Source organism: Thermobia domestica, chromosome 6 (assembly GCF_964235325.1).
Source record: "Thermobia domestica chromosome 6, izTheDome1.hap1.1, whole genome shotgun sequence".
In the NCBI taxonomy this organism is placed as follows: Eukaryota; Metazoa; Arthropoda; class Insecta; order Zygentoma; family Lepismatidae; genus Thermobia; species Thermobia domestica.
Genome location: NC_137459.1, coordinates 132,856,252 through 132,873,349, shown reverse-complemented (window position 1 = coordinate 132,873,349; position 17,098 = coordinate 132,856,252). Strand labels below are relative to the sequence as shown.

Below are 17,098 nucleotides of genomic sequence, written 5' to 3'. Positions count from 1 at the left end.
TTGCTCTTGCTCCTCCACTTTAAAATTCTATTTTCTCGCAAACGGTAGGGGAGCAAACTGAGAAACTGCATGAGCAAATGGGAGCAAACGAAGTACAAACGAATGTCACCATCCGTTCCTCTCTGCCATTGGGTGGGGGGCTGGGACCATGTTGTTCTTGCCCCCACATTAAATTACTGTTTTTTTGGGAGAACGGTATGGGAGCAAATGGAAAAACTGCGGAGCAAATGGGAGCAAACGAAGTACAAACGAATGCCACCATCCGTTCCCCTCTGCGATTATTATTAGTTGAGTGGGGGCTGGGATGACGTTGTTCTTCCCCTCACTTTAAGGTTCCATTTTCTCGGGAATGGTAAGGGAACAAACGGAGCAAATGGGAGCAAACGAAGTACAAACGATTGAAATTGTTTTCGAAGAATTGCGTTTGGAGGTGGGGGGGGGGGAAGGACTACGCAGGCCGTTTCTTAATATATGCGCATGAACTGTGAACCTAAAGTATCGACAAGCAATACTGATAAACTGTGTTGTTTCCTACGCGGAAACACGTGGCTTAATTTCAAGCCGCAACTTGAATAGACATCATCACCCTATATCTCGAACTCAATGAGCGGGAAGTGCATTTTCTTGCAACTTTATATCCTCTGAACATTAGGAAAAAAAGAAAAAAGAACTTTGGAAAAAGCATATAGGTCCTAGGAGATAGTTGATTATGTGTGTGCGTGACAGCAATTGCTCAAAATGGTTAATAAAACTGCTTTCTTTCATATCTGGCTCCTGACTTGAAGTATTACCTTAGTATTTGCCTGGCATGTTTCAAGGGAAGTTAAAGAAATATTCAGGTTTAAATCCTGTGTGTAATAGGGGATTCTATTCCTATTCTATATTATATAGAATTACCCACCTTTACGTTACTTGACAAAATGATGCACTTCCACCTTTCGAGGAAACGAAATATAAGTAAGTGCTAGATGCAAAGTGTATTCCACGAATCGCACATTGACCTTCACAGATTCCCTTTAACAAGAGAATTCCATAATTTCTCTTCAAATATATCCAATAGAGTGTAACTGTATATAAGTGGTATTTTAAATAGGAATAGGGCTTTAAATGTATGTAAAAAAAATAATAATAATAAAACTCAATTTTGCCCAATAAAACCCACTGGGCTGTTTTCTGAATATTGTCTTTCACAACCATGGATGATATAGGGACATGTCTTGCACCACATCCAGATGTACCAAGGGTCATTCAGCAGAAGTCAACAGCACTTGTGGAGGAGTGGAACTCTATATTACGTCTCATTGCCAACCTTGTGAGTAGTGGGAACACGTTGCGGAGCATGCTTTTTTATTCATTGTGATCTCAGACCTAAGGATCTTTTCACTTCTATAATGTGAAAGGGGTCATCATAAGTCACATTGACTTCAGTGTAAATTATTGTGTATGTATAGAAGTTCCAGTTTTGATCTAATCACGTGTTATTTTCTGTATCATACTGTAGCACTGTTTTCGTGTACGGTTCAAGTTTCACTGATCTAAGCCACTTGGGAGTGACACCGCATGTAAAGCGTATTTGCGTCCTTAACTTTTCACACCAGTGTATAAAGCTTATAAGCGAAATGAAAATTCCAATTCAGTGCAAAAAAAATTGTAGATATTTGTTAACTATTATTATAAAATTTACATTGTAGATCTTACTATTGAAATTAATCGCACTCAGATAAAGTAGTTATATCGTCATTATCATCAATGTATAAAACTTAGACTAACAAACAGTGTATAGAAAGGATAACTATTTTGATGTATGAATGGAAGATCTATAGCCTTAAAATCTTTCTCAGAATTGAAGCTGTGTTTGTAAAACGCTTCACTAGATTCACTGCATCTGAATTAAAAACATTTAATTTTAGATTAATTGCTTTGCCTTTACTATTCGTTGTTTGTCGCACAAAGCTGTAGACAGTAAATTCTTGAAGTTCAGAAATTTTCCTATTGCATTTCAATAACTTCTATGCTAGGATTTCTTGGAAACATTTGAGTAATGTTCGCCTAATCAAGTTTAAGTTCAATGTTAGCTCTCTTCCTGATGCTATTTCTTTACTCGTGGATGTGCAATAGTTTAATACCAGAGATAGCAGATTCGAGTTTTTTTTTTTTTCTCGCGCGCGCGCTTCATTGACAGTTAAGTTAAAAGACCATAATCAGGGCCGGCCTTAGGTGGCACGGGGCCCGATTGGAAAAAATTATGCGGGGCCCACCGTTTTACAACTAACTTATATAACACACACACACACACACACACACATATATATATATATATATATATATATATATATATATATATATATATATTGCGTTCTCCCTGCTGGTCCAGTGGTTAGCGCGTGCGCCTGTGATATACATATGTCATAATAACTGTAAATACCATAGCTTCTTTGTCAATTTGGTCTTACATGGATTGACTTTCGAAATAGTGCGTGGAGTTAGCGTAAAAATATTTCACTTCCGGCTACCAGTCTGCAATTTTACACAGTTCTTATATGTATACCAAAAAGCAGAAAACCGCCGGGAGACACTCGATCCAATGTCCAGAGCTCGTGTGATGACGTCATCAAAATGGCGGATAGCTTGATTCAAAAAATAAGCCATATTTTCGTTATTTATGGACCGATTTTCTTCAAACTTGGCTCATTTTCAAGGAAATTAAATTTACAATAACACATGTTACTAAAATAGTATATTTTATTATACTCCTTCGTGGGTTTTCTCGGGGTTCTCCCGTTTCCTCCCACTTTCTTCATTGCACCATTTCACTCATCTCTCATCATCACCGTCTCCTTTAGCCTAACCGGCATAACCGTGGGACGTAAAACTTAAAGATTTCATTTCATTTTTTACAAATATTTCCTCTAAAATTAACTGTTTTGGAGTTATTTAAGAATGTAATAAATTAATAAGTATTTATTGAAGAAAAATATTTAACTCCGTAACCCTTAGTTTTAGACGAAATACTTAGGTAACGTGTTATATTGTTAATTACCTTTAACATGAGCTATTAATGAAGAAAATCCATCCATAAATAACTGAGATATCACATATAATGTGTTATCTACACGTTATATAACGTGTTAATTACATTATTAAAATGGCGGTCACAACTTCTAACACATAGCGACAAATTCAGCCAAAATACTTCACTTCCATATACTAGTTCCAAATTTTGCACAGTGTTTATATACATAATAAATAATTTTAAAATACCTGGGAGACACTTGATTTAACACGATGAACTCCTATGTTCACGTCATCAAAATGGCCGCCGGGATTAAAAACACAGGTTTGCTTAAATACACTTAACTCTGTTACCAATCATTTTATTGAGTCTTCCAATTGTTCCATTTGAAAGAGCATAAAATAAGCTACAAAAATTTTATTCGATTTTAAATGGTTTATGACGATGACAACGTGGAAGGGGTAAAAAAACAATGTTTTAAAATGGTTGCTGTTGGCTTAATATATTTTGCAATGACATTTCTGTTATTATAAGAGGCGTTAACTCAAGTAAACACATTACATCCATTGCAATGTTGCATGCTTGTATAATTTTTTAAAGAGTGATTCATCTTTAATTATAAATTATACCACAAAAGAGTGAACATGAAAATAAAAATAGTTATTTAAATCTTTTAGTGGATTCAATGCCCTCTTTTTACTGATTGGCAAAAATGAAAAAAAAAATCTTTTTTTTAGGAACAGTAACAGATATTTACAGCAGTTTCTCACAATGAAAACATGTACAGTCCATATGGATTATTAACGCGGAAGCCACAACTATTGAAAACAATGTAAACTTTAAACAAAGTGACAAGTTTGTAAGATTAAACTTAATTTCTGCATTGGCCCTCACAACTACAAAGTAAAGTGCAAAGTTCGTGTATTTTTACACATCGACAGCGTGTGCAAATGTGTTTGCACTTGCATGCTATAAACTCTTTTAGCTTTTCCATGGTGAAGTTTGGGCTTGTCGACCAGAAGGGCTCGTAGTTATCTGCGGTCTTCTTCCATCCCCACTCACAAGGATCCAAGCGTTGACTGTTCCGTTGATGGCTCTCTTCAAGTGTTGCAACAGAGCGTTGCTGGTTGGTCTGTTTCGCTGGGTTAAGAGAATCCGCCTGGCCTCATTGACGGTCTCTGCAGAACTTGATGAATGGTACATAAGAACTACAAAGCGTTGAATGAGTAAAAACGTGTCGTCATTTTCAGAGATGATGTCCAGAACTTGAGAATATGCCGAAAAAGCTTTGTCTACATCTCGGAAAGTCATCCACGTTTTCGATGCAGTGGTTTTACCAATACTTACAAAACTTGACACAGTGTCAGCCCCCGTAAATGCATGGAAGAAAGGCAAAAGATCTGGAACTCCTCGTGGAACTTTGTTGTGCAACTCGTGGATCGGAAGGTATTGGAGGTGCTTTCCACTGCCGTATTCAATCCAAAATTCTTTCAGTGTATTGAGTCTACAAAAGGCATATATAGCAATTACTACCACGTTACTATCAACAGTTTTCACCATGACCTAAGAACAACCCGAGTATTCCATGGCATGTCATACATGAAGTAGGAGACGGGCATGGGCTTCTTCATGGAATTCGGAAGATATAGCTTCAAATGTCGCCTCCATTTGCGACCAATTACCGTCTCTGTAGGTGCAAATGACTTTTTTCCCGGCGGGGAGATCCATTTTGACCAGGTTTTCAGCTAAAAATTCAAAGAGTTCTTCTTTGTTTTTACTGTGAGCAAGGAACTTACTGAAAGATTTGGGGATAACAACATTAGATACATTAGATTTTACATTTATTCTGAGCCCAAACCCTCTCGACTGTCTTACGTCACTTTCTAGGCTTCTTTCTAGGTAGCGGACAAAAACTAGGTCAACTCTTTCCACAGATCTTAATCTCATTAGAATGTATGGTTTAACAATCTGGTTGCAGTACTCTTGAAATGTCCGGCTGGATTTAGGAACAAGCATATGGATCAAGGCTGCTGCATCGATTATGAGCGAAGGAACTGCGGGCTCATGAGCAGTGGTCACCCGAACTCCACTTGACTCGACGATACAGGACACCACGTCGGATTTTTTTTATTGGTTTTCCGAGCTTACCGCGGTCGGATATGGAAGATGGACATGAGCTATTTTCATGGGTAAAGAACTTTTTGACGTCAATTCCCCTTGATTGACTAGCAACATACAACTTGGCAAAAAGAGTACTGTCTTTTCTCGGGTCTACTATTTTCTGCTTGTCTTTGGACTTAACTGTAACTTTCTTAGCACTCATCAAGGGAAGGTTGTTTCTTTTGATGACTTCATGGATGGAAACTTTTCTAAGGATCAACCGATCTTCGACAAACGTATCAAATTGGCTTTTCCCTGTAGCATTTGCCGACATGACGCTCATCGCATTTTCTTCTGGGAGAATGATTTTACTGCTGTTGACTGTAGTTAACTCGTCATCTTCGAATGGGTTGCCGTGTGATTCAAACACTTCAAAAAGGGCAGAAACATGGTTTTCGAATTCCTTATGAAAACTTGGAGTATTTTCATGATGCTCCTCGGAAGTGATGTTACGATTTCAGGTTCCGACACTTTTCGAACTCTCGAATCATGCGGACAACTTCGGGTCCTGCAACCATCCATTGCAATAGCCCCTCCCCTTGACTTAGACGGGATTTGTTGTTCTGCTCACGTAACTGGTAATGTGCCATCCTGGAAAATTGTCTTTTAGTTTTGCAGCCAGATATATTTCCGTTTTGGAACTCACAAAATATTTTGTTGGATGCATCTCTGGCAGTTGCTTTAAGTTGTACAAAAACACTGGCAGCCATCGCGCATAGTATGATCGAGAGCAAACATCCATGGACAAATTTTTTCCAGAGTAGAAATAAAGTCTATCAAACTGCCCTGTCAAATACTGCGGACGTAATCTAAAAGGAAACATTCTAGCACCATGGTGGTCTTCCAGTACATTGTGTGATAGAATAATTGTTTCTTTTCTAAAAATTCGGTAAGTATCAGAAATCACTACTAGCAAAAACAATAGAAATGTTTTTGCGTTTTCTTCAAGTAGAAACTTCTGCCATCTACTAGAAGAAAATGTACGGATGTTCTTTTCATCCACTTCCAAGTTGTCATCGCCATATATACGGTACTTCATAAACCATTTACCTATAAACTAAATCGAATAACATTTTTGTAGCTTATTTCATGCTCTTTCAAATGGAACAATTGGAAGACTCAAAAAAATGATCGGTAACGGAGTTAGTTGTATTTAAGCAAACCTGCGTTTTTAATCCCGGCGGCCATTTTGATGACGTCAACATAGGAGTTCAGAGTATTAAATCAAGTGTCTCCCAGGTATTTTAAAATTATTTATTATGTATATAAATACTGTGTAAAATTTGTGACTAGTATATGGAAATGAATTACTTTGGCTGAATTTGTCGCTATCTGTAAGAAGTAGTGACCGCCATTTTAATAATGTAATAAACACGTTATATGTGATATCTCAGTTATTTATGGACCGATTTTCTTCATTAATAGCTCATTTTAAAGGTAATGAAATTAACAATATAACACGTTACCTAAGTGTTTCGTCTAAAACTAAGGGTTTCGGAGTTACGTATTTTTCTCCAATAAATACTCGTTAATTTATTACATTCTTAAATAACTCCGAAACGGTTAATTTTAGAGAAAATATTTTAGTAACATGTTTTATTGCAAATTTAGTTTCCTTCAAAATGAGCCAAGTTTGAAGAAAATCGGTCCATAAATAACGAAGATATGGCTTATTTTTTGAATCGAGCTGTCCGCCATTTTGATGACGTCATCACATGAGTTCCGGACGTCAGATCAAGTGTCTCCCGGCGGATTCTTTTCCTTTGGTATACATATAAGAACTCTGTAAAATTGCAGACTGGTAGCCGGAAGTGAAATATTTTGGTGGTTTCTGACACTAACTCCATGCACTTAAAGTCATTTTGCAATTTAAGGTTAAAATAATAGGCATACTTGCAATGTGTGTTAATATGACTGAATAAAACATAACCTGCGTATATTTTATGAAAACGCCCGTTATTAAAGACATGAAAATGAATGAATCAACGAGAAAATGAATTCATCTTCATTGTTTCAGTTATACTCAATGATATACGATAATCTTTTGCCTGATGTTTTATTGACATTTCCTACTGATCTTTATGGTATTATTTCAAAAATCAGTGACTTCATATTTGAGATACATTGTTTATATATTGATCACTAAAACACCTCAACTATATTTCAATGATATAATAATAGTAAATCCCAATCAACTGTGTTCACAGCACGAAAACGCACACGAGTCATACCCTCTTTTATTCTGTGAGACAAAAATGTAAATCTGTCGACGTGACGCGTGTACTTCAGTATTCTTCCGCACATAGGTTACACTACGGATTAAATTTATATATTTGCTTTTACATATAGTTTCATTAATAAACTTTGTAGTACTGTTAACACATATCTCAAATTTCAATTTTCAAAAATGTGCAGAGAGAAAACAATGCAATCCTTACTAAATTAAACGTCCTGAAAACTAAAATGCAGTCAGTTTTTTTGAAATCACCCTTCTGTCAGATTTTCTGCTATGATAATGATGATGATTAACTGCTGACTGGAGTAAATGCAATTTGAGATATAAAATCAAAGATGTTTATGAAGACAAATTCTAAGTTTTAATGAAAGAAATGGATGAATGTGATGCTAAACATTGCAAACACATCATTTACAAACTTATGTATATATCGTTATTACGTATTTATATACAGGGGGTTCCGGAAAAGCCGACAAAATTAGCATATGTGTTTAGAACTTCAATACAAAAAAAAAATCTGCAACTTTGATCGAAAATGCTTAATTACAGAGATAGTAATAATAAAAAGGTAAGAGAAATGACCAATTCAGGTAATTACTTTTAATTAGCTCTCTCTCTTCGTAATTAAGCGTTTCCGATCAAAGTCGCAGAAAACCTTTTTCTTGTATTAAGATCCTGAACACATATGATAAGTTGGTTAGTTTATCCCCAGAACACCCCGCATATTTACTTATAAGCTTGATTAAGAAAAATGATTAACGGCAAAAACAGTTTCGAAATATTTTCCCGTTTCTATATTGTGGAGTCGTCTTTCAGCAGAAACTAACTGTAATTTCTCATCATGGACGGGTTCCATTTCCCTTTATAACGTGTTTCCATTTACAAAATGTTTTGGTGAAACCGCTCACCCTGTTCATTGCTTATAGCAGCTAACTCAAATGGAAATACAGACAGTGAATGAATTTTAAAATACATATTTCACCCCTGTGCTTCGCAATTTTTCAAGGAGGTTCTGTACCGGTATTTCATAGTTTTCTTCTCTTGCAAGTAAACTTGTCGAAATCTAGTTTCTTGACCAAACTTGGCAGGGAAGTGTGGAATATCAAGAAATAAGCGTAAGCAAAATTTAAAGTGCTCCGTCTATAAAGACGACCACAGTGGCCATAAACCTGATTGATCCGAATAAGCCATAACAATGTGTTTCAAGTAAAAAAAAAAAAAAAAAAAAAACGCATTAACCGACATCGGGAGGAAGTAGACATCTATTTGATTGTATGCTTATCATGGCCGCCATCTTGTATCGCGCTCGACTGTTTTAAACAGGAAGGGAGTCATGTAACATCAAAGTGGACTGGAATTTTACGGAAAATACAATGATGAAGTCTGTTTCCATAAGTTTATAACTGTAAGACATAATGAAATTGCACGTTAATATGAATTTGTTGGTTCAAAGATTTCTTAAACAGCTCTATCTTTTTGAAAGTAATTCAAGTCAGGGAAACCTAATGTATGTTGGTGAGAACTTCTTGGTAGTTTCTTATGAAAGGTATAATCAGCTTGAAATCGTTATCGACTGCAGACAAAATGAAATGGTGATGAAACGATCAGGTGTCGGACTGGATAGGGTGGCGAGGCGGAGATCTCCGCCTGTGCCCACCCTCTTATGGTGCCCTTTGTCAGAATAAAATAGGCTTAGTTGTATTGAAGAAGAAAATGTTAGTTAATACTTCCGTTATTGTCTATATAAAAATATTATATAACAAAGTTATTGCAGGTTTGCGTAGATTATTTAAAGGCTTTAAGCTGTCGTACTCTCTTCGTTGCGGGTGCCAGCACTGCCAGATATCTTAGGGGATATGTAACAACTCTGTCTAATCTAGTATTATCACAAGTGGCCTTGTGACTGCTGTATGACTCATTCTCTCGTTGCGTTATTTGACTGTGGTAATGATGTAATGTTAGCATTGAGACTCAACATAAGCTACGCTTGCGTGTTCTCAGTTAGGAAAGTAGATGTTAATTAAGGCAAGAATATTGTGTGCAATTGTTTATTGTATTATTTATTAATGTAATTTGACTGTAGTAATCATAGATGTTTAGGTAAAAATAGGAATATTTTTTGATAAAATTTTCTTCAGAATTTTAATATCAAAATTTTGCGCAAATTACGTTTAACATATCTAAAAGACATCTTCACATTCCGTCTTGCTGAATTTTCAGTAGTTATGAAATTATAAGTTTATTTTGGTTAAAAGTTAACAGTCGCTCTTTTGACTAGATCAGTGTATAATCTGCATTGTAAGAACGGAAAAGTATGTACATTTAACGTTTAAAATTTTGCTAGAGTGACAGGACGTTTGGATTTTATATTTAAAGCTCAATAGCTCAATATTTATTTATATTTTAATTTAAAACATTATATGCAGTGGTGCAAGCAGAGCAGAGCAGCCAGTGTAAAAAGTTTGAGACAAAAAGTCGAAACTTTAATGACAGAAGCTCTTTACACAGAGCTATTTAGGGTTTACAACACGAACTTCGAATTATCCACTGTCCCCAAAGATGCACTACTTAACGGCGTGGAAAATGGTCCAAACACTAGCAACAAATTTGAAGTCATTCAGAGAGAAATTTTCTCACCTGTATGGAAACGTTAAAATTTTTTTTGGAAAATTTTAATAGAAAATCGGATAAAAGCAAACTTCACCTTAGGGTAGATGCTGATTTTGGAATGAAAAGGATTCGGTCCAGAAAGCTTTTCTTGGTGAAATCTGCTCTGATGAAGATCCATCTTTGCAAGAAGAAGCCAAGTGGAAGAAGGACCCAGTAGAAACCTTCTACAGAATTTGTGACACCGCTTTTACAAGCGTTGAGGAGAGGCTTATTTCAAGTGAACATTTAATAAAAAGCCTGTTTGGACCCAAGGAGATTTGAAGAAATAAGAAAATGGGTTACCAGATGGAGCCCTGAAAACAATTTCACAAAATACAAACGTGTGTAAAGAAACCCTGTCACGCGAACTCAATTTGCGATTCATTACCAAGATTACTTGAAGAATCTGAAGGATACTTCTACTCGTGACTTTGATGTGGTTCAGTGCTCAGCTGATTCTGGAAATGAAAAGAATGGAGTGAAAACCAAACGGAAAATCAGGATCAGCTGCATACACTGTGCGTTTACACTCTTGTATGAGCTGCAACCCTCCTTCTTACTCTCCCTATTTTACCTTCCTCCTATTTTTATAATATAGGAAAATTAAGGATAAATTTATATTAATACTAAGAAGAAGATTTTTATCAACCCTTAACCTGGTTGTCCTCCTTTCTCTTTTCCTTTAACTTATCGAGAAAGCGAGGTTGCATTCAAATTAGCTCGATTATAATCTAATTAGCCTCGTCTAGGGTAAGACTACTTTAGAAATTTCCCTTCGCGGGAACGATTTTTTAGGAATTAGAAAAACATAGCCTTTCTTATATAATTAACCCTTTATTAGATAAATTATTAAGAAAAGTTGATTTGGTTCAATAATAATAGAAAGTTGTCTACTTTTCTCTAAATTGCTCCCACTCAAGAAAAATTCCTACCTAGTTCCTTAATTGAAATTGCTCTAGAATATATAAAATTACCACTAATAAGGGATTGGACTTCTGAGTAATTTGCCTCGCGTTCTCTTACAAGCTGACAAATCTACTCCTTAATTCTTTCTATCAGCTATACTAATCATTCATAGTATGCTTCACCTAGTTGCCCTAAGCGTAAAGCAACATTCTTATGTGAACTGCTTTACTGGGAAAAAACTAGCTATTAACTTGGGTTTGAGTATGGTTAGGTAAGGTATTTTGGACCCGTAACCTGGATCCTAGGGTAAATCAAGTGGTAGGAAACTCTATCAGCTTCGTCTATATTTCAAGACTCCGCTTCAAAATAAGTTTAAGATCCCTAAAAAGAATCTTATATCAATCAATAGACCGGGTACCCATTTATCACCCTGTGAACAACTCTTAGTTCACTTAAACTCAATTCTCTCTTCGTTCTTATATAAACGAGAGAGCAAAAACTATTTAATCCTGACTGAAAATTCTCTAATTTTCCTACACACTTCTCCTCGCGCCTTACTTATACAAAAACCCATATTCAAATACCAGGAATGTTCACGATAGTTCCTTACGCGATTCCAAAAACATTTTAAAACTGATTTATTAAACTCAAATTATATCTTAATTCGCGAGTCCTATCCTCTATCGAAAAAACAAAACAAACATTTTTAAGTCAGAAATTAATTCCCTATATATTCTAGTGAAAACGGTTTCTCTTACTCTGAGAAACATAAAGGAACGAAAAAAGTCTCCATCACTCTGGAGGATTCCTTTCAGAATGCCCTAACTTCAAATTCCGCCTCTTTTTATAGCTGTTAGGCAAAACTCGGCCTCAGGAACTTCTTGCGGGTAGCGGGGACTATGAGTTTACCTCGGCAAAAAATTTCCTTCTCCTATTTCCAACTACAACGACTCACGTTCCCTGAGAATTGTATCCAACTATAAGAAGTTTCGCTAATTGCATACAAGAAATTTACAAGCTAAAAAAATATGAATAAGAATTAGCACAAATTTACATAGACTATATACATACACACAATATATACGCTTACGTAAATTATTAACCAGGCCTGGTACTCTTAATCTACTAATTATTTATTTGTAGAATACACTATTTATATAATATACAGCAAGGTGTGCCTTGCAGAGCTGACTTTAAATGGAAGCACTTACAGCAATTTATATTGTGTGTATAAATATGATGTGTCTCTTCCAACTAACCCGATCCTGTGAATGCCTGTTTTCTAAGTTGAAGATCATTAAATCAAAACTGAGACCACTTTTAGGGCAAAGTCTATTGGAAAATTTAATGCTCCGTATTACTGAAGACTTCCGGAATTTTTCTGTAGGTTACGGTGTTACTAGAAGCGAGATAGCAAAAAGCTCAAGTGGTCTTAAACGATTACTCATGATGATGTGCTCCTCGAAGTTTTCATCTCCGCATAGCTCTGACAGCGCTAGTCCGACACTGGAAACTATCACAAACCTTAAGGAACTGATGGAAGATAAATGACATATTTTCCATTGGATTTTTCGAGTTATAACACAAACCTTCATAAGCAACCACCTATCCAGTACGCCGTAGTGTACATTCGGTTTTCCTGATTTGATTTGTTTTTTGAAAACGTACATCCACGGGATCTTTTGCAGGAGAGGGCAAAGTTTGTTCTCTGGTTTTGTATTTTTAATATAGCTACTATAAGAGAAAGGATATGTAAAGAAGTCGCACTGAGGTCGATTTATTTGATACCATCTCACTATTCACGGTAGTATCACAAGACATAATCAGTAGGAACGCTAGGAAATTTTAGTTAGTGAGGTGTTCAAAATAATAGAGGGTATGCACCCAGAATAATGATATACATTTTTACACAAAGAAAACAATATTTTTACGCCCAGGGGAATATGTAAGGAAATTTGGGGGAGTGTTAAGGGTGTTGGGGTGTGCAGAATACTCCCTGGACATAATATAGCCTATAGTTTTAGAACAGAAGTTGTAAAAATAAATATACTGCAGCATTAAAATCAGAAAATATTTGCTTATGGCAGGAAACTTAATACAAACTATTCATTTACTTGTTAGAGAGGGACCATACCCTCCCTTGTGGAGTCCATGGATGTGCCTCTATTGCAATATGTTGTTGTGTATACTTGACAACCGAGAGTAGCAAATACATTTAACGGTACCATAGTCACTTGGTTGGGGGCCCCGCGAACAGACTGGCATGTATTAATTACAAGTGTTGGGAGCAAAATTTAGTCATAGAGACCACAACACACTTGTTTGCTCTCGAGCCTAATATGCTGTTAAAATGGCGCTAGAGAGTAGATTAGACTGGGGGTTAAGTAAGCGCCACCAGCGCGGGGCCCGATTGGGAGCAATCGGCTTAAGGCCGGCTCTGACCATAATTACCTCTTGTAGAAAGTGGCCATTTTTTAGCGTTGTTGTTAATAATAATAATAATAATAAAGAAAACTATGCATATAACCTAGTTTTACTATATGAGTTTTATTGTATTTATATTTCAGACTATCACCTGAAGAAGGAGAAGCAGTCCCTTAGTTTGGTAAGTATTATTTTTTGTCTTTTTTGTTGTTGTTAATGAGTTAGGAAGTTGGACTGATTTTGATTTTCCTATCTAACCATAGTGGGTTCCGTTTTTTAGTCCAAACTCCTGTACCGAATGCCGTTCTATCAGTGGAAGTGCAAACTTGGTTAAAGTCAGTCAAGAAACATGGGAGAAGAAATTGAAAATGGAACTTGAAGCGGCTAAGAAGTGTGAACATTGATGTGAAAGAAGAGATTGAAAAGAAACAAAATCTGTGCAATGGGTGATATGGTAAGCAATTTAGGAAACAGTTAGGAAAATGTTAAACAGATTCTGCTAGACACATTCCACAATAACATTGGCAGGATGGAAATAAAACCGAGGAAACCATGGATAACTGAAGCAATGCTTAAGATGGAGGAATACAGAAGGGCAAGATTCACGAACATCAAGTAATACAGAAGGCTGAATAAAGAAAAGGGAAATGAAGAGAGCCAAAGAAATGTATATGGAATAGATACATGAAGAAATAATGAAGCTTCAGCAGCGCGGCAGATATGATCTAATGTTTCAGAAACGACAAGAATTAGGAGAGAAAGCTAACAAAATTAGACGTACGTTTGGAATCGGAGATGAACAAGGTCATGTAGTCACTATCAAAAATCCTTGGAATTTGAAGGAATACATAAAAGATCTGTATGATCAGATATTGCGCCCCAAACTCACCTCAAAGCTATTGCGATCGAAGCAAAGGAAGAGATGGATGATGAAGAAAAAGGGCCCAGTATATTGAAAAGTTTAGTACAAGCCACCAAGGACATGTGAAGGAGGAAGACCACTGGAGACGACGACATACCAGCGGATTAGGGGCAATGCAATGAAAGTACGGACTTCACTTATGAACTAGATCTACCTGAGTCGAGAAGAATGGCCAAAGGATTTTCTTGATACAATGATCGCATTACCCAAGAAAGAGCCAAGCAAAGAAGTGTAGGGATCACAGAACCGTTAGCCTTATTTTCCACACTGGAAATTTTGCGCGCATACTGAACAGCCGGCTGGAAAGTAGGACAGGAGAGATGTTATAGTAAGAGCGGTTTGGATTCCGGAAAGAGAAAAGCACCACAGATGCTATTCGGTTGTTAGGAATTATATTAGAACGAGTTCTTGATGTAAAGAAATAGTTGTGTTTGTACTTCATCGCCTTAGAAAGCTTTCTACTGGGTCAATTGGACCAAACTTCTGAAAATATTTAAAGAAATCTGGGCCAACAGGAGAGAGAGACGACTCATTCGCAACTGTACATAGGACAACGAGTGAAGTTGCGCTTGAATGAAGGAGAAACCAACAACGTGGAGATTGAAAAAGGAGTCAGACGAGGATGTAGTATGTCACTTCAATTATTCAACATTTACATTGCATGGTTAATGAAGGAAACGTTAATGGGAACTGGAGATTTCAAGATTAAAGGGCAGATCATTAACAAAATCAGGCATGTAGACAATACGGTTGTTATAGCTGAAACTGAAGAAAGACTACAAGAGATGTTTGAGAAAATAGTTGACACTGGGCAGCTATATAGAATGGAAATCAAGATCGAAAACTCGAAAGTCGTGAGAATATCCCATGGAAACGCACCCTTACGGGTCAGAGTAGAACAAAGAGAATTTGAAGAGGTCGAGCAATTCAAGTATCCGCCCTTTCACATTGTCCGGCGATTTGCCGGATCCGTTTCCGGCGAATTGCCGAACAAGGTAGAAAGACATTGCATGCAATGAAGCTCTTCTCATATGTGCGGCGGTCGCCGGACATTTATCCGGCGAGCAAAAACAGCCGGATCTCCCCACTAAAATCTGGCGCGGCAGATCGCCATGTATAGCCAAGCGGGACATTACAAGCAATGAAGCTCTTCACATATACGCGGCAAACTGCCGGATGGGTGTTGGAGGAGAAAGCAAGTGTTGCCAGGAAAGAGAGAGAGTGGCTGCGATAATATTGATGCGTGTGTTTTACGTATATACTATATATATATATATATATATATATATATATATATATATATATATATATATATATATAAAATATGTGTGTGTGTGTATGTAGTTATGTTCTAGCCCAATACGCCTGGAGTAATTTTAACCAGACTTGTTACATACAATACAGGGTTCATTATGAAAGTAATGAGCATTGCTTTAGAAAAACTGTTTTATTGCTCCGATTGTTACAAATCTTTAAAATTCCTCAAAATACGCTCCTTCTGCACCGATACACTTCTTGAGACGTGTTTTCCACGCCTGGAAAGCATCTTTAAAGTCCTCGGCTGGAATGGCTTTTAAAAACCTTGTAACATGGGCTTGAATGTTCTGCACGGAGTCCCAATGTTTTCCTTTGAGGTGTCTCTTCAAACGGGTAAACAAAAAAAATCACTAGGGGCCAGGCCAGGACTATAGGGGGGATGGGGGACCACTGGGGTTCTGCTCCGGGCCAGGAAGTCGACGACGGTGAAGGCGGTGTGACTTGGTGCATTGTCGTGGTGCATTGAGTCTTTGATGTCACTTCGAACGCGGGCGACCCTACGTTTCAGTCTCTTGAGCACTTCTAGATAAAATCCTGCGTTGGCAGGTTGTTTTGGTGGCACAAACTCGAAATGGATGGTTCCTCGAACGTCAAAGAAGACAATGAGCATGGTTTTGATTCGGGATTTGCTCATGCGCGCCTTTTCGGGCGGGGGGAGGATGAGGTGTGCCACTCCGCACTCTGCCTTTTGAATTCTGGATCATATTCGAACATCCAGGATTCGTCTCCAGTTACGACCGAGTCTAAAAAGTCCGGATCACTTTCACACAATGCCAACAATTCCTTGTAGCGCAAAACTCGAAGTTCTTTTCGTTCGTTCGTCCACACCTTCGGCACAAGCTTCGCACAGACCTTTCGCATTTGCAGGTCCTCGGTCACTATCCCATGTACCTCAAATGTTGACATGTTTAGGGTGTCCACGATTTGTTGAATGCTCACGCGATGGTCTGAGCGCAACACTTCACGCACACGGTTAACGTTGTTGTCGGTTCTGACCGTTGTTGGACGCCCAGAACGGGGCTCGTCGGCGACCTCCTCCCGACCCTCCTTGAACGACTTGTCATTTTCCGACCTGGGATCTTGACAAACACTCCTGCTTGTAGGCCTCTTTCAGCATCTGGTAAGTTTCCGTAGCATTCTTACTCAACTTGACGCCAAATTTTGTGGCGTAGCGTTGTTCGAGCGAACCCTCCATCGCGCCGTGTTACAACTTGTAAAAACGTGCTTCACGCGGATCGACATCCACACGCTGTCACTGCTCGCAGCAGACCTGACTCCGGGCGCGTTTGGAAGGACAGACCACCCACTACTTTTTTCGCGCCGGCAGCGCGCGCTGCGGTGGATTGTTGAGTCAGGGTAGCATCATGCTCATTACTTTCATAATGAACCCTGTATATGGGAAAATATAACATGTAAAAATAATCGAAAATGACCGATACTACCAGTGTTGAATCCATAGGTCTTGATTAAA

General features: G+C 37.6%; 1 protein-coding gene across 1 annotated transcript in view; it reads left to right on the top strand.

The window, feature by feature from the left end:
* LOC145688219 (uncharacterized) overlaps nt 1-17,098 on the top strand; it is a 57,057-nt gene that overhangs the window by 13,781 nt on the left and 26,178 nt on the right. The window contains exon 3 of the mRNA XM_081762124.1: nt 13,532-13,569. Coding sequence (XP_081618250.1) covers nt 13,532-13,569 — 38 coding nt within the window. The remainder of the gene's footprint in view (nt 1-13,531; nt 13,570-17,098) is intronic.